General features: G+C 43.9%; 1 protein-coding gene across 1 annotated transcript; it reads left to right on the top strand.

Annotated features, from left to right (window-relative positions):
* Nucleotides 1-6,496: 6,496 nt before the first annotated feature.
* On the top strand, nucleotides 6,497-21,117 carry LOC119188069 (alpha- and gamma-adaptin-binding protein p34). The gene is made up of 9 exons (XM_037436054.2): nucleotides 6,497-6,717; nucleotides 6,812-6,999; nucleotides 9,437-9,536; nucleotides 9,900-9,989; nucleotides 15,603-15,671; nucleotides 16,949-17,017; nucleotides 17,617-17,712; nucleotides 18,869-18,918; nucleotides 20,755-21,117. Exons 1-9 carry the CDS (start codon nucleotides 6,648-6,650, stop codon nucleotides 20,836-20,838), a joined length of 816 nt encoding a protein of 271 aa, XP_037291951.1. The 5' UTR covers nucleotides 6,497-6,647; the 3' UTR covers nucleotides 20,839-21,117.
* Nucleotides 21,118-24,549: the final 3,432 nt, after the last annotated feature.

Here is a 24,549-nt window from a genome sequence, read left to right as displayed (position 1 = left end):
TAAATATTCCACTTTTAAGATATTGTTTGTCAGTTGGAGAAATCAAGCGCAAGAAATGTGATATGGCTTTCTGTCAAAGGTGCTTATTTATTTTATGTGGCCTATATATCACAAAAAGCCTACATACACTTTTTCTAAAGACACTTGAAGCCAAAAGTTGCGATTGCGCTGAAAGCGTGCGTTATGATATGACAGTTACTATTTATAAGAGAAAGAGATTGCGCCTTTGCGCATCAGTTCAGGTGTGAGGACAAAGTTATTATGTGTGACATTGTTTTTGCGGTTCGGGGGGCCATGCGAGGACAAGCGTCACTCGAGATTACACGAAACAGATAAGAAACCTTTTGCGACACCGAAGTATGACGATGCTTCTCGGCAATGTGTAAATAGAGTAAAAAAAGCCTTGAAACGGTACTTAACGATAGTCTTAGAGTGTGCTCAGATTTGGGTGCACGTTAAAGAACCCCAGCTGGTGAAAATTTCCGGAGCCCTCCAATACGGCGTCTCTCATAATCATATGGTGGTTTTGGGACGTTAAACCCCACATATCAATTAATGATACTCTAGAGCCACATGACGATTATTTTGAGTGCACTAGATAATTCTTTGTCGCTAAAAATAAATTACGTCTGCTTATAAGCGAGCTTCAAATCTTCATAATTTAGTTGTATGGTCAAAATGCGAAAGGAGAACCTAATATCTATTAAGTCACCCTGACATTCGGGTTCTGTATTTTCGGTGCAAAACTTTTTCCTTCACTTTGTTTTATTCTATCAAGAAACCTATGGTCGCAGAACCACAGTGAAGTTTTATATATAGTTCTGGGCACCGTTGAATATTGGTCTATTGTAAGATCCGGCAAAGCCGGTGTTTTTAGTGTATCGTAGACGTATCAGCTGCACTCAGGGTTAATCATACGAAGTGAGAAAATGACGTATTCATCATCATTACGAAATTCGACAGCGTACAAAATATTATACACCGCAAACCATGACCGCATGTGTTCGAATGTGGTTGCTGAATTCTTCAGTAACTTTGGAGCCTTCAAATGCCCTAAAATATTGCATGACAGTCTTCCAGTACAAGGACATACAAAATACGAGAACATACGCTACATTCTTTCATCTTATGGTATATGTGGAGTTCTACAACAGTTGCTACAGTGAATGTTAAAAAAAGAAAGCAAGTTTGGCTTTCGCGTTATCCCCTTCTGCAGCTATCCGTCTTCTCAGTGAACGATTAAATTATTTTGTGTTTTTTTTTGTGTTCATTTCAGAGGAGAAGAGAAATGTGGCTTCCAACGGTAGCGACGAGCGCATGCGAGTTTTCGTGTTCGCTAACATGGTCCAACACTGCCCAGTCGCAATATATTGCAACAAACAGTTTCTGTAATGTCCACGAAATCGGCTGTCCACTCACGGTCAGTTGCGTGCAGCGCGTTCGTTCCGACCAACCTCTTTGGTTGTGACACAGTTAGTTTCTAGCTTAAAAGTGTGGCAGCTTGGGCTAGTTGGTATGTTATGACGATAGTTATAGCGCGAGAACAAAACGACGACACAAAGACCTTCGTGTCCTTCGTGTAATTCTTGTCTCTGTGTCGTCGTGTCCTTCGTGTCCTTCTTGTCTCTGTGTCGTCGTTTTGTTCTCGCGCTATAACCATCGTCATAGTTTCTAGCGATACGATCTATAGTCGCGTTCACACAACCTTGCAGGGACGAAGTATACCGCTTACTTCGCGTACGAAGGGGCCATCACAATACCGTCCCAGACCACTGCCACCAAGACTGTCGTACTGGCCAAGCAGTGTACTCAGCCCATGAAAAGAAGGCGCGCGAGCTCTAGGCGCGCTGCGCGACGGGGCAGTCACCGATTCTCCTGGGATGAAAGAATGGTGGGCTCGAGGGGTAAGGGATCGGTGAGTGCGAGTGCACGGTGGGCAGAATGATACATAAAATATACACAATATACGCTCTACTTTCAGAATCGAGAACGTGCCCTTCACTCTTTTTTCCCTCGCTTTTCGCACTGTGGAACAAGCGAACGCGCCTCGTAAACGCGACAACAGCTGAAGTGGAACCGTGGTGCCAGGAACGTAGTCGTAGATGGTGCGGACGGAACTAGGCCGACGCACAGGACACTGTGTACCTATTTCGCTTACAATGAGAGGGAACCGTGAGCGGGCTTCGTCTAAGCTTCGTAGAGGTTCCCGGCTCGTGCTGGTCGCGAAAGGGGGGAGTGTGCTCTGCTTTCAGTGTAGCGGTCTCACTGGGGCTACACGGCAGTGTCCTGGTGCCAGTGGCAGATGAGATACGAGAGTCCATCTGGGTGTACGTACGCATACGCGGCTACACACGGAAGGGAGGAGAAGCGAGTCGGTATGAATCTCATCTCCCGGGGGAACTGACGCCACCTACACACACACGGCGCCCTGTGCGGAAGCTTGGCGGATGGCAGGGAGCGAGGGGGTGTATATAGTGTAGATGAGTGGCGGCAAAAGGTATACCGCGTGAATCCCTCGCGGCGAAGGGTCCTAAGCGCCCGCCTCCGCTCTGCCGCTTCTCCGGGAGTGCGTACCCGTATGGCTAATGGAGCATGATACGGCAATTTGCGACCGATGTACGCGGGCTTTATATTTTTAGCGCCTCGCCTGCCACGATGCGCCGGCTGAGTAACGCGCGCGCGTACTCTTGTATTTATGCACCTACATGAGGGAACAGAAAAAGAAAGAAAGAAAGAATGGGGATGATGTAAAGCTTTGTGCGGGTATACGATGCAGTACGGAGTGAAATGCCGCTGCTATGCCGGGAACAAAACGGAAAACAGCAAATATGCCAACAAAACAGGCACTGCTCAGGACTTATGCAGAACACCTCTCCGTATATGCAGCTCCGAATGTATACCAGTATACAGTGTACCTGTGTGGGTAAACTTAAGGCGCACGTAAGCGAACAGATTTGTCATCCACCGAAATTTCACACCGCATAGGAGAATAGAGCCATGCATAAAGGTGTGCTCTTATTTATTAGCATACAGACACGCGAAATCTAATTCCTTCTTGTATTTTTTTTTCTTTTTCTGGCAGGTGATTCAAATCCACTGGTACGGAATTAGAAAGGCAACAAAGTGGAGGGGATTTGTATTGATACTGTGTCATTAACGAAATGCTGTATTGTTGTTACACAGTATTTCTATAGGTCAACGAGACCGTAACACTACAAGCCTGTTCGGACATGATCGGGAAAGAGGATAACGCGGCGAAAGGTGAGAGGTGAAGGTAGATAAACACCATTTGTTTATGGGACATGAATTGACGCAAGCCTATTTTTTTGTGCCTGCCGCATGCATGGCAGCCATAATTCAAGAATATATTTGTTCATCGAGTAGCCATATGATGCCTACTGAAGGCATGCAAGTACTGGGTACCAGGGCATATCCGCAAAAAGCTTTTTTTCTTGGGCTGGAGTGGCGTACTGTGCTTGTCTACCCTTTATACTGTTCGTGCATAGTTCGTATGTGTGTATACGCGTATACGCATCATCATCATCATCATCATCATCATGAGCCTGACTACGTCCACCGCAGGACAAAGGCCTCTCCCATGTTCCGCCAGTCAACTCGGTCCTGTGCTTGCTGCTGCCAATTTGTATACCCGCAAACTTCTTAATCTCATCTGCCCACCTAACCTTCTGTCTCCCCCTAACCCACTTGCCTTCTCTAGGAATCCAGTTAGTTATTCTTAATGACCAGCGGTTATCCTGTCTACGTGCTACATGCCCGGTCCATGTCCATTCCCTCTTCTCGATTTCAACTATGATTTCCTTCACCCCGGTTTGTTCCCTACTCTGCTCTCTTCTTGTCTCTCAAGGTTCCACCTACCATTTTCCTTTCCATTGCTCGCTGCGTCGTCCTCAACTTAAGCTGAACCCTCTTTGTAAGTCTCCAGGTTTCTGCACCGTAGCTAAGTACCGGCAAGATTCAGCTGTTATATACCTTCCTCTTGAGGCATAGTGGCAATCTGCCTGTCATAATTTGAGAGTGCTTGCCAAATGTGCTGCACCCCATCCTTATTCTTCTAGTTACTACAGTCTCGTGGTTCGGCTCCGCGGTTATTACCTGTCCTAAGTAGACATAGTATTTTACAACTTCAAGTGCACTATTACCTATCTCGAAGCGCTGTTCTCTTCCGAGGTTGTTGTACATTACCTTCGTCTTCTGTAGATTAATTTTAAGACGTACTTTTCTGCTCTCCTTGTCTAAGTCCGTAATCTTGAGTTGCAATTCGTCCCTTGAGTTACTCAGCAACGCAATGTCATCGGCGAAGTGCAGGTTACTAAAGTACTCTCCATCATCTCATCCCTAACCATGTGTCCCTAACTGTTCCCATTCGAGGCCTCGGAAATCCTCCTGTATGCACACCGTAAATAGCATTGGGGAGATTGTATACCCCTGCCTTACACCCTTCTTGATTGGTATTCTGTTGCTTTCTTTATAAAGCACTATGGTAGCAGTTGATCCCCTGTAGATTTCTTCCAGGATGTTTATCTATGCTTCGTCAACGCCCCGATTCCGCAGTGTCTGCATGACTGCTGATATTTCTGATTTGTGGTGTTTAACGTCCCAAAACCACCATATGATTATGAGAGACGCCGTAGTGGAGGGCTCTGGAAATTTCGACCACCTGGGGTTCTTTAACGTGCGCCCGAATCTGAGCACATGGGCCTACAACATTTCCGCCTCCATCGGAAATGCAGCCGCCGCAGCCGGGATTTGAACCCGCGACCTGCGGGTCAGCAGCCGAGTACCTTAGCCACTAGACCACCGCGGCGGGGCATAGTATCTACCAAGGAACGACGAGAACACACATGGTCAGTTTTAACGCGTTTTAACATAGGTATCGTCGACCCAACGAAAGCATAGAATAAATGTCAATGTTAAGAAGAACCGGACATAGGCAGCGTTAGGGCCCCAATGAATGCAAATAATAAATTTCAAGGTCCCAGCAGGAATCGAACCCAAGCATTCTGCGTGGCAGTCAAGCATTCTACCACAGAGCTACGCCAGGTCTCGGAACTACTTTTCAAATATAGACGCAAATATTCGTGAAGCGTCTATGGTGGTTGCAGCGCTGCCTACCCAATTTTATAAACATTGCATATAAACTCCTTTGATACAGCTGTCACCAACGTTCTAGAAACGTTGGCTGTCACGTCGGGTTAGCGTCAATTATGGCTAGTTGCCATGCGCTGAAGTTGATTTGTGTAACAGTGTCCAGGGCCAGCATCTTCGCGAGCATCAGCGCTTCGTATCAGCTTCTGGTGTTTCTAATACGCATGTTCCAGTTGGCATCGTTGCGCAAGTGCGACCATCTGGTTATATAAGCATTTGTAGTAACACTTGTACTTATATTTAGCATCATTTCATGATGTGTCGCTCAATAAAAAAATGCAACACGGTAACCTTCCCTCCGCATGCTTCGCATAACGTCGATTCCCAGGTACATGGGATCTGCCGATTTTTCAATCTGATCTGCCCGCACCTAATATTCTGTCTCCCCCTCGCGCATTTGCTCTTGGAATCGCAATAAAACGAATGCTACGGAGACACAATTTTAAACTTCATTACAGAATACAATTTCAACACAAACGCAGAAAACACACAAATGGGGCATAGGTTAAATTTCTCTAAACGAGCGTGATGCTCATGTTTAGGTGTAAGAACCTATATGCAACCTTAGTATATTTGAGACGTCGTCAGTAGTAAAACATGCTGACGTGCATACAGTTTCGAATTGTTTACCGTGATCAGTGCCGTAGCCAGGGGGTAACACACAGGGACCATGGCCACCCCAAAGAGGTTTAACCACCTTGGGCCGCCCCTCTTTCTTGATTTTTTTTTTTTTGGGGGGGGGGGGGAGGGGCATGGCATACAGAGCGAGAAATAACCGTTTGGGGAAGTGCTCTCACACCCAACTTTCAAATCAAGAAAGTGCCCCCCTACCCTAAAAAAATTCCGCCTATGCCCCCGACAATGATCATAAAACAAAATGACGAAATTTGAGAAATGCCTTTGAGAAACTTCCTTTGCACTGCCCCTTTGTAACCTATGCGAAATTTAGATTTTAAAGGGCATATGGACTACAAAAAAAAAAGGGGGGGGGGGGGGTATCGCAGCTAATCTCTTATAACGGCAGCCGCCTTTTCTGCGGTGCTTTTTGTTGTTGTTGTTGTTGTTGTTGTTGTTGTTGTTCTACCCCTACAAACATGGCCGCTATTGTTATCGAACTTTACGTCAAACTTTAAACACCATAAAACTTGAGCGTTTAAATATTATTCCAACAAGCTTTCAGGAAATCTGTGTGACATTTAAAAGCAGAAAAAAGCACTACGTATATACTTTGTATAATGCTTTTTTTTTTTTTTGCCGTTGCGCTTACTTTGCATGCAAAACCACAACGAGCCAAAGCAAGTCAAGCCTAATGTTGCGTCGTCGTTACCTTTGCAATTGTCCGTCGCCGCGAAGCTAGCGAAGTGTTTGTCGTCGCTTTATCCACCCTTATGACCATTGCTGGCGCTCTGTGATAAAATAAAGAACTTCACTAAAGCGTGTGCTTGTAGTTCGCCAATGTTGTGAAAGCCAGCTGCAAAGCAATGAATGGAAGACTGGACGGATGTCTAATCGTTAGCTGCTGTGATGACAGCACGGATGGTCTTGTAAAAGGTTAGTTTTGCCAATAGTTTTCGTGGGCAATTGTTAGTAGGCCTCTGAGATAGTGCTGGAATGCATGTATAATGTTCTACTTCCTTGATTTCAGAAATCGTTGACTCTCCATCTGTTTCACCTGTCGATGTTTCTGAGGGCGTCAAAGCTTTCCCATGGGCAGTTGAAACCAAGTACTACACTGCAACCATCTACCTCCACACAACGTCAGCGTCAGTAGTTGACTACGACGACAGTGCCGAAAACATTCATGGTCTTATAGTACTTTTCAACCCAAACCAGGTAGGCGTCTTCGCATTTAGCTTGGCCGCAGACTGACTCCACTATTTGTAATTCGGCCGACAAGCTTGTAGTTCGGCGTACTGCGTTAAGATAGTGCTCATAGAAAGTAGTATTATCGTGTTTTTGTAGAAACTACCGTAGAAAATACAAGAACCGGTATATTTTCACTCGCAAATGGCAAAAACAAGTGACGGCGCGTTGCGAACATTGCCAGAGCACCCAACAGCAGATGCGAATGAGAAGCTCAACCCCGTATTAGGTTGCGGCGCAGCAAAGCGTGTCCGAACGCTGCCAGGATTTAAATAAGGGGGTGGGGGGGGGGGGGTGTTTAATTACACAGAGTGCTTAGTTACAGCTGCAAAAAGTAGAGTGCCTAATTACAGCAGCATCATTTTTTTAATTAACACAACCGCACTGGCGCACATATGTGGCTTGTAACATACATATTGGCCTAGAACCACACCAGCTTCTGTATGTTGGTGGGTACTTAGCTAAACTCTGCACACCTTTAAATGAGACCATCAAAGACGAAAGTGCTTGCACAAGGCATTAAAAGGGTCAGTTTAATGCAAACTCATTGTATTTGCTCGTTGCTGCTCATTTGGCTTCTGTGAATGTAAAATATATAAAGACAGTCACCCCCTGAGGAAGGGACCGAGTCGGTCTCGAAACGTCGGGCTCTTTTTGAACTGTGGCTGGAGAAATTTCAATTTTCCAAAATATAGATGCATGAGGTAAGGTAGTCTAACGCAATTTTTTTGCAAGGTAGTGTGGTCGGCTTTGTATTTTTCTTTTGTGCTTTAGTATGCACTCATAAGTCACATTAATTGCTCATTGAAAGGACACTAAAGAGCAAAACGATTTTATGCGTATTTGTAAGGTACTGCTCCACAATCCCGAAAACACCACTCTTGCCACGACAAGATGCTTGGTAAGCGAGAAAACGCACGATGCCACCTTCAGATTCCTGCAACAAGCACCGTGATATCATAAATTTCAAAGGTGTCTACTGGGTCTCACATAGCTTCTAATCGATAAGATTGGAGCAGATTGTATGCTAGGCCTATGGCACATTGGTGCCATAGGCCTAGCATACAATGTTTGTGAAAAATGCATCTAGCCAATGACGCAAAAATACGAATACATTTTGAGATATTCCACGGCATGCATGTATATTTTGACGCGAAATTCAGAAATGATACTTTAACCTTGATTTTCTCTGCTAATAACGAACTTACGATAGTGAAACATATGGCATTAGAGTTCTCAGAGTGCAAGTTATTGATATAAACCTAGCCTTTGTTACTGTTTAGTGTCCTTTTAACATCGTGAAGGTTGTTAATCTGTCCCATATGGGACAGGGAACATTTTTCAACTTGGTGCTAAACAAAAACAACTAAATATCGAGATTGAGTGAGAGCTTTGTGCTTGGGAGTTGTAAGATGGTGTATATGAGTATTTTAGTATTAATTACAAAACCTGCAACCTCATATAAAGGCCCACTTTGTTTCTGCACCTTCTGTATGGTTTGGTTACTTGTTTTAGCAAGACTGTTGTGGTACCTGTGCGACCCTGCTTTCGTTTTGAACTAGCTGCATAATATATTTGTGGTGGCAACTGCAGTAGCCGAGTTCCATTCATTTGCGAATATATGGTGTGATTACTTCTTGTTGCAAAACTATGGTAGCCTATATGTACAGCGCTGTCTATGTGTGTTTATTTCCATATAGTGGCCTACGCTTTTTCTGCACTGTCTCTCTGTTATGGGTACTTGTTGTGGCAGCTGTACTGCCATGTTTTGTCATCATGCTGCCTAGTTTGGCAACTGTAGGTGTTTTATACGGTTTTATAGATAAATTAAATTAAACCCTTTATTTGGATTGGGCAGACATCTTGTTTTATGTCACACTGCAGGTCGCGGGATCAAATCCTGGCGGCTGCAGCTGCATTTTTGATGAAGACTCTTGTACTCAGATTTGGGTACACGTTAAAGAACCTCGGGTGGTCCTAATTTTTGGAGCCCTCCACTATGACGCCCCTCATAATCATATGGTGGTTTTGGGACGTTAAACCTCACATATCAGTCATGTTTTATTTCACACTATTGCGCACACGTACTCACATACTTCTATCTGGGAATATAACCGTGTAATGTGTACACATTAAGACATTACAAATGTTGTATGTGTTAGCATACTGATGACTAGAACAAGCACTACTGGTTGCCCTTGTGTGCCATGGAGGTTCATACTTTTATAGCTAAATATGATGTAAGCTTTATGAAGAGGGTCTAGCGATGCGCCTGTGCATCATTTTTTATTATGTGTATTGTTCATACTGGTGGTATGTTTCACAAATGAATGCAGAAACACTTCTAGACAGCAAGAAAGGTGAATAATTGTACCAGGAAAATCAACTTTTTTTTTTTGTGACTTAGAAAGACACCTTGGAGCAGGCAGACAAGTGGATAGACAAATGTCGTTGTGACGTTGTGCTTCTGGTTTGTGGCCGCTGCCCATCTGCTGCAGAACCTCAAGGCAAGCAGTGATAACAGCTTTGATTGTGATTCTCTTTAATTTATAGACATTTGTTTCATTGTAATGGACATCAAGATATCAAAACTAATATTTATTTTCTAACCCAACATGTGAGGTTATGCATTTTGAATGCTTTTCATGCTAGCGAAATCTCTTTCGGTAGTCATAATGCTGTTTCATGTTAACTGTATAATCTATTTTTGCTGGTATAGGGACAATGAATATTTGAGTTCGCTATAGTACCGGCATCAAATTTTTCAAAGCATTGCAGCATGCTTTAATGAACTATATTGTTTTAAATGTCGAACATCTTAAAGTGATGGGAAGCGATTTTTTATTTTGAGATATACAAATCTATTTCAGGGCTCTCAAGACAACAAGTGTTGGAGTGGTGTGTCGAACGGAGCTGTGAGTTGATTGAAACTCAGCCAAATGATGAGGACGATGAGGAAGGTAACTCAAGTTTTGAAGTATACTTAAAAAAGTACTGACACCGAATTTAGAAGGAGAGAGGGATTGCGAGATATTGTGTTGGCACACTTATATTATGTACAAAATATCATATATGTGTGCTTAATAGGAGTTCCCACACACATTAACCACATAAATGTAGGAACTCCTATGCAGTCAATAATGTATCAATATCCAAAACTCTGACAAATCTCCACAGGATTTTTTGTATTGTGCCACTCCTGTTTCATCTGCTATAAAGAAACTAGCTTTTGAACATGTCTGCACATCCCTCACAATATTTTCGCGGGGTTGTGACGCTGACGAAGGAAGAGGCGGCTTGTGTAAAGTGAATCTGTTTAGCAGGGAACCGAGCGTCCGCTGTCAATCAACTGAAAAGTGGTGAAGTGCTTCTGCATTTATACATGTGCCGTCAAATGTTCTGGCCTTATAACTAGTCGTCGCGCAAGCTCTGCAATAATCTCGAGTGCTCGGGTCTTGCGCCCACTCTTAACAGAACGGCCTACAACAATCGCAGACCTTCTCGAACAATGAAGCGCAGCTCGCGGGGAACATTCCTGACAGGCTTTTTGGGCGAAAATCGAATGAAACGAAAGTTAAAATTAAAAAATTCACATTGCAATATTGTTCATTTGAAGGGGTGTTCACATGTTTGCCTCACATTGGCATACTTTCAACTCTCTCGATTTCTGACTCGTCTTCTCGATTGTATGATCGCAGCCATTAATTTCTCAATAAGCTGCCTCAACCAAATTTTGAAGAAAAGAAAACGTGCCGCAGTACTGATATAATTGCAAGTAATCATAGGACCTATTGATCGGATGTGCGACTCTCGGGTCTTACCAAATCATCCAAGTGGTGGCATGGCTCAACCTGGCTGTGTGACAAAATCAAGTCCTACAAAGGTATAGACGTCAACGAATCGTCAACAAAAAAATACTGTTCTCTGAACCGCAGCAATCGAAGAATGATTGAGTATTTTTCGCAGAAATTACATTCGTTTGTTCATCCACCATTAATGTTCGCCCCTGAAAAACTACAGCTCTTTAGCAAGACTACTAAGAGAGCATGGATCCAGCATTTCAGCCGCCGCGTAAAGACACTTCCCATCAGCGTATGGTCCTCTGACAGCAGAAGAATTATTTCAAGCTGAGCATTATTGATTTCATATAATGCAAGAAGACTCGTTCCCAATCAAGATCCAAGTGCTGCAGAAAGGTCTGCCGTTATCTTCCACATCCCCTGTACTTCGTTTGTGCCCATTTATGGATGAGGACGGCCTCCTTCGCGTCAGTGGGTGACTGCAAGAGCTTCACTCTGAACAAGACATTCGTCACACCATCTTACTATCAAGTGACCATAAGCTCACAGCTTGCTTGTTTCGGCAGCACATATGCGTACGATTCACAACGGTGCTGAAGCAACCCTCACTGAGATTCGAGAGCGTTTCTGGTTATTGAGAGAGCGTCAAACCGTGAAGAGGATCATTTTTCAATGTAGAATGTGCAAACGCTGGAAAATTACAGTGGAGGCAGCACTCATGGCCCAACTTCCTCGTGAAAGAATTGCGGCAATCAGCCCCTTCACGATCGTTGGGCTCAATTACTGCGGACTGCTGTACGCGAAGTCAGCAAGCGGTCCAAGAAGGACCTTACTTTTGTTTTCGTGCGCCGCCACACGTGCCATTTACCTTGAGCTAAAATCAGACATGACCAGCGCTACAACTTTGCTCGCCTTTGGTCGTTTCATCGCACGCCACGGTGTACCCTCAGTTGTGTACTCTGACAACGCCCAGACGTTTCGGAGTTGTGCTAGATGGTTTGCATCTGCGCTAACTGCTCTTCACGAGTACGCCACGGAGATCAAGATACAATGGAAGTTCATCGCAGAACGCGCTCCGTGGTGGGGTGGATGGTGGGAGCGCCTCATTCGTACGACAAAAACCGCGCTCAAGAAGTCACTCGGACAGTAGCCTTAAAATGGAAGGCCCCACAACAGTGCTGTGCGAGGTTGAAGCTGCGATCAACAGCAGACCGCTCACCTATCTTGGAAGTAAGCCTAACGAGCTACAACCATTAACTCCATTGTATTTCTGGCTGGGTAAACGCAGCATATCAATGCCACAACAGGTCTGCCCATCAGAGCCTCACGTATCTGTCGATCTGCAACAAAAGGCTCGTCATCCCCAGCTTCTAACAGCAGAACTTTTGAAGAGATAGAAACGAGCGTACCTGCTATTGCTAGGGTCGGCACACAATTGCTCGACATTCCCAACAACAAAGCTCCGAGTTGGTGATGTAGGGCTCTTGCAAGAAGATACGGCACCAGTGACGTAGTGGAAACTGGGCGGAGTGCTTGAGCTATTGCCATAGAGAGATAACATTGTGCACGCTTGCTACATCCGTCTCGCCAACGGTTCAGTTGTGAATCGCCTTGTGCAAAATATTTGCTTGCTCGAAGCCTCTGATTCACCTTGGCCTGCCCCGGATGATGTTGAAAAATGAAACGGAATGAAGCAACTAGAATGTGCGACGCCAGGAGGGAAGAGGAGAAAGCCGAGGGCACAGAGCTCGCGAGGGACAGCAGGACAGATAGTTCGCCATGACCGCAAAATAAAGCGGCGTTCTCTCTTACGGTTTGGGAGCCACTCATTTCGTAACAAGACCATCACTGTGGTGGCCCATTGTGCTCGCAATAACTATGCAGCGCACAAGCCCTGCTGGTGCTACTGCACTACAGTTTTGATCTGCGAGTGCCTTGTGCTCACGTGTAGTATTGAATCTGGTTGAGTAATGGATATCAGCATAACTTAGGAAGCGCATTTCGAAGCAGTTTCAATTATCTAAGCACCAAGTAATGTCTTTCAAGGTGTCTAGTTTGCGAGGCACGTGGAAGCAAGTGTGCATTGGCCAGCACGCTGGTAAATTAGAAACTGACAATATCGATCGGTAGGTACTGCAAACAGTGTGTTTGGTGCGAGGCAAGCGATCCACTGAAGTTTGTAGTGTTTGAAATAGCAACAACTTTACTATGCTGTGTGCCACTACATACGAACTTTTTTTTTCTGCAATTTCACTTCAAAGTATTAAAAAAATATTCTAGAAATGTTGGAGTAACTGTTTGGAGTGACTATATGAGATTACATTGATACTGTTGACTAATCTCAGGGTTCTCTAGAAACAATTTTTTTTCTGCCTCCTCCCTCTGCCACGGTGTGCCCCAATATTTTAGGACTCACTAAGTTGGCAAAAGTCCATTTGCAGTTTGTTCATTTTTTGCATTAATATAATGCTTTCATGCCACAAAATTGACCACAGTTTCAGAAAGATTTTTTACAGCGAAAACTGTTATGAAATCAAAACTCGAGTCACGCGTAGCGCTGTGGTTGTCCGCTGCCCCCGCCGGTGTCTGTAACTACTTCCGCATGAAATTAGAAAAAAAAACCTAGTACCAACGACACAGTGGGGCTTGAACTTGGGTTCGTTGGGTGCCAGCCCAGTATTCTACCACTGAGCCACACCGATGCTTGGGACTTGTTGGCAAGCTTGCCTTGGGTTGATGGTATAGTAACTGCATCAGTGCAAAGGATCAACGCTCTTCGTCGCATGGCAGGGGTCCGTTGGGGCAACAATCCTATGTCCATGCTTAAATTGAATGATGCGCTTATAACAAGCCGCATTCTTTATCAGCTGCCCCTGATATCACCATCACCAAGCCAGTTCGAACGCCTGGAGGCAGTGCACAGAAAGGGTCTTCGCTTGGCGATGGGAGTCCCTCAGGCGGCTTCAAACACGAAGGTCACCAATGAAGCCGAGTCTCTTCCGCTCCGCCTTTTGGCGTCTCAGGCCTTATTGACGCAGCTGTCAAGACTGGGCGAGTCCTTCGCAGGCACGGCGCTTCTCCGGCGGCTAAGAGCAAGAACTGGCTCACATTTCAACGCGGCACTAAACACATTTCAATATTTAGGCTTGAAACTGCCTAAACGGCGCCCTATGGACCCGCCATGGTCTTTTGTGGATGTTGCGTGCAACTTCAGCGTACCCAATCTACCAGCGAAGCGCACCATTCCAGCCGCGGAAGCGAAATTTCTTGCGCTGGACCACTTGAGCACCATGTACCGTTGCCACCTACAAGTGTACACCGACGGATCAGTGTGCACACAGACTGATAGCTGCGCAGCGGCTTTCTGCATACCCAGCCTGGGCGTGTCATGGTCGGGCCGCCTGGATCGCGTGGTTTCGTCCACAACGGTAGAAAGCGCTGCAATTACGGCGGCTTTGCGAAAACAGCGATCCTTTTCTGCACGAGATGTTGTAGTGCTGACGGACTCCAAATCGGCGCTACAAAGACTGCATCGTGGCCTACCTCAAGAAAAGTTCACCAGGCAATCTCTGGCACTAATCAAACACCTAAATGGCAAGAGTTTTAATATAAAGTTCCAGTGGATCCCATCCCACGTTGGCATTGAGGGCAATGAAAAGGCTGATGCCCTTGCATGCGAAGCACGTACATCGTTGCCAAAAGTAAGAACTCCCAAGACGTACCAGAACAACAAAGATGTGATACGCAATCATTTCAAGGCGATCTACAGGTTTCCACACCAAGCATGTGTAATTCATGGACTTTCTCGTGAAGAAGCGACGCTGTTGTACCGCATTAGAACCGGCTCCGCATACACCCCGGCCTGGTCATTCAAGACTGGGAGATACGCTTCCCCGTTCTGTGCCTTCTGTGGTGACATCGGGGATATTGAACATTTCATTTGGCTTTGCCCACAGTTTGATGCGCAAAGAGCAGCGATGATCCGCACCTTGCGAAAAGGCTGTCATAGGCACCGGACAGTTGATGACATCATCTTTCCTGAAGGACCCGCGGCAACTAGGAGGAACGTGCAACGAACTTTGTTGGTCTTCCTGCGAGACACTGGGCTGTCTGACACGTGGTGACATTTTCCAAATTAAGGAGATGCTCAGGCGGAACAATTGCCGGCCATGCAGGCCAGGCTAACCCCGCCTGCTGCAACACCACCACCACCACCACCACCAAGCTTGCCTTGGGCAGGCTTGATGTCGGAAAAGCAATTGCGTTTTAAAACAGTAAAAGAACAACTAGTCGTTGCACAATGCGAATAGCGTAATGAGTGGTTCGTCCAATGTTCCAACCCATTACAAAAGCTTGTTTTTGTTCAGCTATTAACTGTGGCACATACCTACTTCAGGTATAATTCCTAGTCGCGTCAGCCGCTGCATGAACAATTGGCACAAAATTCCTTGCAAGTGTTTAGCGGATACCGCGCTTCTCAGAAAAATGACGAAAAAAAGCACAGCAAATGTCCGCCTACTACCCTAAAATTTTTATTAATACCGTAGTGGGTATCTACCCAATGTGCTTGCAGCAGTTACCCAATGTGTGTTTGTTTAGAAAAGGCTCTGAAAGGTCGCTGTGCTAGCTTTCGCTGTGACTGTGCTGCGACTTCCGTGCAAGCCTGGTGTTTTTTTTTTGCTTGTATTCTCTTTAGTAAACAATTTGTAGTTTTGCTCAGCCTGTAGTTTTGTTAAACAAGAACAATAAGAATATTTTTCGTCCCAATTTCAGATGCAACAGGGGTCAGAAGGATTGTTGAAGCGCTCCATGCACATCCATGGCCTCAGCTTGAAATGAAAGGCAAGGAGAACCATGTGTAATTGTCTTTTGCGTGCTGCTGGCATCTGCTGTAGCACGCAACACTGCAGCACTCTTGAAGTTGCACCCCATAGCATGTTTTTTAAAGTGTAACTGTACCATATTGTGATTTCTTTTGCAGCAACACTTTTGATTGATGCTAAAGTTTTAAGTTTACATATAACTTTTATAATGTGTTATATACAAGTAAATGCAGGAAGACTGTATCTACATGAAACTTACTGTGCTCTAACATTTGCATGCATGTGCTACAGTGTTGGTAAAATGTATTGGTGAAGACCGTGTTGGTAAAGACCGACAAGCTGAAGCCATGCATGGGAACTGTAAGAATACTCATTTAGTAATAATACTTTTTCCTATTCGTTCTTCCCGCACGTAATCCGAGAATGGAACAAACTGAATCCAGTCATTACACAACAGCCAACATTAGAGAACTTTACGAAACTAATTGAAGGCACTGATCTATTCTAACCTAGTTAGCATGTACAGTGATCACTTATTTTTCTTCACGCAGTCCTTCCTGTTTCCAATTGTCATACCAAAACACTTCTCTGCATATATTTGTTGTTTAATACGGTTCCTTGGTAACAATACTAGATCTGTGTTTTCTTCTTTCTGTGCTTCGTTTCTTCTCGACTCCTGTTTTTTTGTTGGTGTACCACTGGTGTACTTCATACTTGGTTATCGTTCAAATAACTATGTATGATTGTTCCATGCCGTACTGCTGTGTTCAGTGATTATGTGTTCTTTATTATTCAGCTTTTTCGGGATTCAAACGTCAAAAGTTGTGACAGTGATGCTCACCCCTGTAATTATCCCCATGGGGGGATTGACAGTATTCTGTAAATAAAAATAATAAATTGAAACAATGCATATAAAAGAGCCAACAAATTTGAAGATAAGCACACTTATGCTTATTTGGTTTGATGACAAAGTGTCGGCTTTATCTCTTGTTCTTCGTGTTCCCAGTCTGTCGCTATCTTGCTGCATTCTCAACATCGAACTACGTATATTGCTTGAACAAGAGTCATTACTTTTTTAAAAGTTATAGGCTCCAACATTTCATTACTTGTTAGAAGATTGATGAAGGTCACCAGAGAGTTCGTTGGGGTGTTTGTTCCTATTGGCTTTAGATTATAACTAATAATTGTTTATCTGCTGTTTGGGTTTGTAACTTTTTTGTAGCTCCTCAGAGAAAATTCTCCTGCGTGATTTTTCCTTGTTGCCTTGTTGCTTAGCGACTTATTTTTTTTGCTCAGGTGAAGTTCCAGGACCAAGCAGAGCAGTGAACCAGCATTCGAGATTACCTTCAGGGGACAGTGGAGAAGGTGTGTCTTTTTCTTTATCGAAATACAGACACAAGATTTTGAAGGTGTTATAACTAAGCATATTGGTGTGGACATACATACATACATCGTCCACAAAATATGAATGGGTAATATAGCTTACAACAAATTTGAAATCGACGTTGAAGAAAGTGCCGCCTACCTGCATGCACAACAGAGTATGTTGCCACACTTACATCAACTTGGTTTTAGTGCAAACGTCGACGAACCAGCTGCATCACGAGCTCGCGTTGGCAGCCATGCTTCTTGTGTGCCCTCTCTCAGTTGTCACACGAGTGCGATGCCACGCACGGTTAGTGTGTCACTGTCCCATGTGCTCACTTGGACAGCCGTGTTTGCCAATGAACTCTACTATGTTCTGCCTCTCTCTGCACTCTCTGAAACTGAAACTGGGCAATACAAAAATTTGTCCTCATAATTACTCATTGCACATTCGAGCAAACAAGGTTTCCAGCCATTATGAGTGGGTCGTTAGCTACTTTTGCAGCTGAAAAAAACTAGACAAACTTTTTGTGTCAGTGTTCCTCAAATTCTTTAGAAACATTTGTCCGTAAACCTGACTAAGAAATTTTTCATTGCAGCCAGCACAGATCTCAAACTGTTTTCCGAAGCCATGGCAACAGACGGCGATGATGTGAGCTTTGAGGAGCTGTTCGCCAAATTTAAGGATATGAAAGGTAAAGTAACTTTTCATCAATATGTGCGAGTATGAATATGAGCCATTGTGCCATTGAGAGAGGTTGCCTTGCAATTTTAATTTTTAATTGCTTGTGCCACACTTGCTATTAGAAAGTCAGTGTCTCAGCACATCTTGAGGAAATAAGCAAGAGTACACACACAAGGTGCAGCGCTCTAGATTCGAGAAAATCATTACTGTCAATAGTTAACAGAGATAATTTTTCTTCTGTATGGCACACTGTTGTTTAACACGTCGCGGAGTGTCTGGTGTTGCTACAAAGCAAAACTGAACCAGGAATCTTGATAACAATGTTGTGTACATCACAACAGGATCCTATCTTTTTTAACTATCTCAGTGGTTTGAATTATCAAATCTGGAAGTTCTGGTTGCTGCCTGTGTTTTCTACTTCTCAATCCCTCTTTTAGAGTGTATAGTATGTGCGAGAGGGGGGTTACTGAGGTCCCGACCGTAATCCAGCAGGTTCTCCCATAATCCGACCGCCGTTTCCAATCAGCTAATCCCCTCCGCTGCTAAATTTCTGGGTCAGCCCCTGTCGCAGTATCACGCACACGAATTAAACCACAGTGTAAACACAGAATAATGCTATCAAGCCAAAATAGCACGAGCGCTTCAGGAATCACATACACTTCCATCAACATACCAATCATTAACATTCGCTGTCGGTCATATTGCTGGGAAAAAAAGCAGTATATGATTGGATATAGTATCTATGAAAAGTGTTGGCTAGTAGCTTAAGCTTTACTTGGACTGTCCAAAAAGATTAGCCACAAAAACTCAGTAACACACCCTGTGAGTGTCTTGCTTACCTCGGCATTCCTCAGTAAGATTTCATGTTAGACAGCTGCATTAGCATTGTTGCTTTCTTGTGCAGTCACTTAAACGAAAGAGCAAGAAAGCTGTAATGTCATTATATGTCAGCTGAAGCATGTTGCATTGAAGTCTAATTTCATCAAGCTCAACAGCCCAAACCAACATTAAAACTATAGCTGCTGCATTTGTGCCTTGTGAAGTGTCAATTTGCAATATCTAAGCAGCACAGTGCCAATTCCACGCCTCTTAAATCTATGTATCGTGCGTAAAAAAAGACGCTGTTAGAGAGCTTTTCATTTTGGAAACCATTTTTTTCCCCACAGTCCAAGCTGACAAGCTTTCGGGGGAGGAGCGGAAGAAGTTTGCAGAGAAAGTAAGAATTAGTTGCTTTTGTACAGCTAATTTTTTCCTCAGTAATCGTGCTTATAGTGCTTGTTAAAATGTTATACCTCCCATTAAAGAAGCAGCAGCCCTTGCAGATAGACTTTCCTTACAAGGTTGTCTGTGAAGTGGCCCATTGCAGTTGCCGTCTCGCATGACTGCTTGAATTAAACTTCTCAAGCGACCTTGAATTAGCGGTAGCCCAGCACTGTACAAAAGCTTGCTTAAATGTCTCCACAAACTGGTCTTGTAGCCAGCTTGATAGAGCATAGTTTTGATAAAGTAGGATAGAGCAGGTTTACTGCTCCCACTTTATTGGCTTTGTGGTTGGACATGTATTCATTCATATCCGATTGCTTTAACATCACCTTAGTGCTGAGCAGCCTTGCATAATGCCTGAATAGCCTCCATTACCACCAACACATGTAGATACCCGTGTTTTGCAGCAACCTATCTCGGACTAAATGCCAGTATTTATTGATTAATCATTTAATGGCAGGAGCTATGCTGGTGTACTCAACTTGTTTATGCTAGTTGTGTCAACTTATGGTGTAAAAATAAGCAGTATACATTGCTCGCTGGATGGATTGAATCTTCTCCATAGTCAGTATCTCTTGACTTAAACATCAGCATGCTGCGTACTGCTGTAATCGATCACTTTGATAAAGGTACTGAGGTGTTCGACGTGCTGCGCTTCAGGACCAAGGTAAAAAGTACTAGTAGTACGTTTCTTTTTTCCAAACATGTGCAACCAAAAGCTACTTGTGCACACATTTGGTGCTTATGATTTCATTTTTTCGTGACCAAATAGACTGTGACTGACTGCAAGAAAATAAAATATTTGATTTCACATTATGATTAACTACAGTTAATGACTAAAAATCGCTCAAAACCACACATCGCTTCATTTTATTTCTCGTAACGTAATACTGAGTGCCCTGAAATTATGCTATGTGAACTTGACACATTTATAGACAGTGAATCATAATTCGCACCTGAAGAAGATACAAGAGTTCCTGCAATAAAGGAATTGAATATTAGGGAGACATTTACTAAAATGGAATATGCTTATGCAGGTAGTCTCTTATTGGCATTCAAAATTGATACAGTTTGTCATAATAATGTCAACACTACTTACACTTAATAGAAATTTTAAGACCTAATAAAGAACAGCCAGCAAAAATTCCGTGCTGCATAAATGATAGACATTTTTTTCAGTGCTTATAAAGTTGCCTGCAAACTTCAGGCACCTTCAAAAAGATATGGCAGATTGTTGAAAAAGTTCTCACTATCTAGCAATGAGAGCATTCATCGTGGTAACTACATATTTTTTCATTCGATTCTTTATCCAAAATAAGTGTAGTAAATACGGTAATATCGTAGCAAGTGACAATCGTTCCTTTGATATGTCTATAGTATTACATATGCAGGCCCGAACAACACGAAACAAAACTTTTGGTAAATTTAATATGCCAGCGACAAGAAATTGGTGTTTACAGATTAGATAGTTGAATTTATTGGTATAAAATTGTGAAACAGATAATTTTATCTAAAATGATGTATTTAATCTTAAATGTGTAAATATTTGATTCCATGCAAAATATTATTCTCAGGAACTGCCTGCCATATCTATATGCTTTCTTGCATGTTGATGTCTGTTTTCGTGTAACTTGGCACTGTGACTTGCCTATTACACATTTGTATATATTTTTACATATTTGTAAGCGGCCCCACAACTAGTAGCCTTTGGCTAAGGGGCCATAATGTGTTCACTCGTGTTTTGAATTTACCTACCTATGGAAATAAACTTGAAACTTTTAAATCGCAGGTTGCCATCCAGTTCTGGAGAGCATTTGGCGGTGAAGAAGATGAAGTATGTGGCCTCAGCTCTGAAGATGAAGCAGAGAAGTAGCAAGCTAGCGATGTATATAAATAGGCAAAGCTTAGAGGAAAAAATAAGCATTTTTCTTGTGTGTGAACTGGTAACTGGGCCAAGTTGGAACATGTTCATGATGTTCATGATGAGCAGTGCAATGACAGCAAACAGTTAACATGGGAATACACTTTTGTTTGGCATTTTGGTGGTTTTTTTTTTGCTTGTTATAGCTCATTTCTTTTTTTTTTTGTAGTTGTGTATATCTATGTTAGACATGCTGTCAAAGTTTCAATTAAAAGACAGCAGAACTTCGTATTTGTTTTTTAATCCTCTGTGTCTCAAGCATCCTCTATGTAAAGCTAGGCTTTTGTGATAAATTATTCAATGAGCCTGTATACTTGTCCTGGCCACTAAAATACAGCACTGTTGTGTGGCACAGTTTGTATGATCCTTAAACTGAACGATATTTCTGCTGCTGAGATATTCAGTCTAGTTGAAAGCTTGGACACCCTAAGTGGCAAGTTCAACCTTGTTCTCAGGCAGAAATTAACTAAAAGAAATACTGAATATAACTAGTTTTCAAAAACTGCCACATTGAGCATTAAGCCATAAACCAGATGAGGTGACTAACTCTCTGGAAACTGGCATGCCAATCATGCACCCTATTCGTGCTACCCAGTGGCTTCACCAGCCAATAGCAGTGGTGGGAATGCCTTCCAGCATTTTGAAGCAGCCATTGGAGCTAGCGAAATCTGCTTTTGGGGCAGCTACCTCTGTGTCTGGAGCACACATGGGCCGTTTTACGATACACACAGAGAAAGAAAACTTGGCTTAAATTTAGTTTATTGTTCTCTAAGTTTACATATTCATTTATGCAGAAGCAGCAAGCCCACAAAATAATCGCAATAAATAAACAAAAGCAGGAGCCTATACAGAAGTAGAAACATAAAACATTGAAGGATGTTGAACCAACTAGCCAGCATGAAGTTCTAGCGGCGTGCACGCGAACTCACTGACATAGGCGTGCGTTCAAGAGGGGAGGTGGGGTAGTGTTAGAGTTTCTGTACTATAAGCATATACACTAACTCTAGGTGGTGCAAAGGTAACGCCATACATTGTCATAATAGGGAGGGGGCACTGCAACTAAGCTTTGCCCCCCCTCCCCCTGAAGAGGAACGCTTGTGTACACCACCCACGCACACGTTGAAAGCTTGTTACAGTAAAACATCGCTATTGCGCACATACGCGCCGAGAACGTGGTTAACTGCACACTAAACGTAGTAGGCATTATTCACCATGCAAGTACCAATTTTTTACGTGCGCCATCGCCGCTGAAGAAGGAAGACATTCAGTGCTACAGCAAATAGTGCCTGAAGCATGGAGCTCCATGCTTCAGACACTTCCTCCATGGCTTGAAGTGCCTACCAGAAAGCAATTTTTTCCTCTTTGCCAATTTTCAGAAATGATTGGCACTCTCGCGCGGTTGTCCGATGTCAAAAAAGCAGCCGAAAAAGTTCAGGCCATTATCACCCTTGATAAGGCTCAACTTTTGTCTGACGTCACACTATGCAACAAAGGTTATACTGTACGCTTATATTAGTCTCTCCCTAGCTGAAGCTTCTCCTGAAGCGTTCTTTCCCGCAATGCATGTCAAGAAGGTAGCCGAAAAAGTTGAGTCCCTTATCACGCAGTGGCGACATCAAGAAGTATTTCGAAACTACTGCGGAGTTCGGGATACGCAGCGACTGACATAGCGACGGAACGAACATAAGTGGCTGTCCGCGATAAATGTGTACCGCGGTCTGCTGCTAAGCAAAAACGAACACAGCTTTTTTGAGGCGCGGTCAGCCGCAGGGGAGCGGATCGTCTACTGGTTAGTTGCGTGCAGCGCTTCGCCTACTTAGCGCAGTACATATATAGCTGTTCTGTGCTTGGAACACACACCGTGCCGAGCCGCTTGCGCCCTCTCCGCTTCTGGCGGCGCACAGATGCAACGGGAAGGGTGATGCGTTAACTCGATGATGCGAGCTCTCGGCAAGCGATGCTCTAGCGGTCCTGGCAGCGCACGGAGGCGCTTTAGGGTTGTCGCCTTATAAAAGCGTGCAGTATGCTTGCTGTCTCGGTGCCCGCTATCCACAACGCTACAGCGAGCATGAAGTGGCACGTTTTCGCACGCTTCGCACAGGCCATCTCTGAGGCCATGCACAGGCGGCCCGCTTTCGCATGGATGACGCGAGATGGTGCCACTGCAAATGTTCATACTAGAGTTACTGGATATGCTTCCTACGGGAGCAACCTAAAGGTAGCATATACAGTATCCCTAGGCGACACCCGCTCGTTGCGCCATCTCGCTGGTAACGCTGAAAACACGATAGTTCCCCCAAGGTGGCCATCGCCAGCGGTAAGTGGTCGATATAAATAGCTTGCTGTTTTGACGCTGGAGGAGGTGCTCCTTCGTGGCTCAGTGGCTAACGCCTCGCACTCACATTTCTAAGGTCCGATATGATTCCGCGCGCTTAAGTCTTTTTTTTTTCTGGATTACTTTTCTTGCGTTTTCATATATACATACGTATACATATACGAAGAATGACGGTGACACCAGCGGCAAAACCCAGCCGATAGTGTCCATATAATTGCTATCGCAATAAAATAAATTTTCGCAAAGCCAGAATTTACCTGGTGTCTTCGAATGATAATGTTCCTGCAAGGGGATTTTATACCCACATTACGAAATACTTCACCAATGTCTTGACAGAAAGTGTTCTGTTTTGTTTTCGTTTTATCTCTGGCACAGAGTACTCATATGGTTAAAACACACTTTCCACTGGCCAACGTTGACGCTTAGCTGAATGGTCAAGACACTCGCCTTTGAACCGTTACGCCCCAGGTGTGAAACCCGACCCTACTAATGTATCTTTCTTTTACTATTTCCTTACAAGAGTCTTAAGACGTTTTTAAACCCCATAGTACACATATTCCCACTTCGAGATGATCTCCAAGATGTGCTAGTTGCTCGTGCTGTAGACGGACAACTACGTAGTGACGCGACAAACCTTACTGGAATGTTCTCAAGGTAACGAATATGTGTGATAATGAGCGCACTTAGACGCCAAAGGCATTTACTTTGATGAAGAAAACGGTCTCAATTCCTTCTTTCTTTTTGTTTCTGATTTGGTGAGCCTGCTTCCCTTGCCCTCTTCCCCGGCACAGGGTAGCCAGCCGGTTTAAGGTAACCTCCCTGTTCTTCCGCTTCTTCCTTTTTCCCTTCCTTTCTCCCGGCTGAAGCTTTCCCTGACGCGCTGGCTTTCCTGCAATGTATGTCGAAAAGCAGTCGAAAAATTTGAGGCCCTTATCATCTCTGATAAGGCTGAACTTTTTGTAACATCACGCCGTGCAACCAAGGATATACTGTACGTTTATATAAGAGTCTCCCGAGCTGAAGCTTCCCTGATACGTTGGCTTTTCTGCAAAGCATGTCAAAAAGCAGCTGAAAAAGTTCAGGCCCTTATCATCCCCGATAAGGCGCAACTTTTGTCTGACGTCACACTGTGCAACGAAGGATGTTTGTACGTTTATAGTCTCCCGAGCTGAGCTTCCCTGGTACGTTAACGCGGCTTTCCCTCGATGCATGTAAAAAAAGCAGCGTAAAATCTTGAGGCCCTTATAACCGCTGATAAGGCTCAACGTTTGTCTGACGTCACACCGTCCAACGAATGATATACTGTATGTTTATATTAGAACCTCCTG

Source organism: Rhipicephalus microplus, chromosome 1, assembly GCF_043290135.1.
Source record: "Rhipicephalus microplus isolate Deutch F79 chromosome 1, USDA_Rmic, whole genome shotgun sequence".
NCBI classification, from domain to species: Eukaryota; Metazoa; Arthropoda; class Arachnida; order Ixodida; family Ixodidae; genus Rhipicephalus; species Rhipicephalus microplus.
This window is presented reverse-complemented; position numbering and strand designations above follow the sequence as displayed.

Excerpts from the sequence above, each read along its gene's own strand:
- LOC119188069 (XM_037436054.2), top strand. The coding sequence starts at position 6,648 with ATGAATGGAAGACTGGACGGATGTCTAATCGTTAGCTGCTGTGATGAC. Across the intron at positions 9,537-9,899 it reads ATCTGCTGCAGAACCTCAAG|GGCTCTCAAGACAACAAGTG; the intron begins GCAAGCAGTGAT and ends AATCTATTTCAG. Across the intron at positions 18,919-20,754 it reads GGAAGAAGTTTGCAGAGAAA|GTTGCCATCCAGTTCTGGAG; the intron begins GTAAGAATTAGT and ends TTTAAATCGCAG.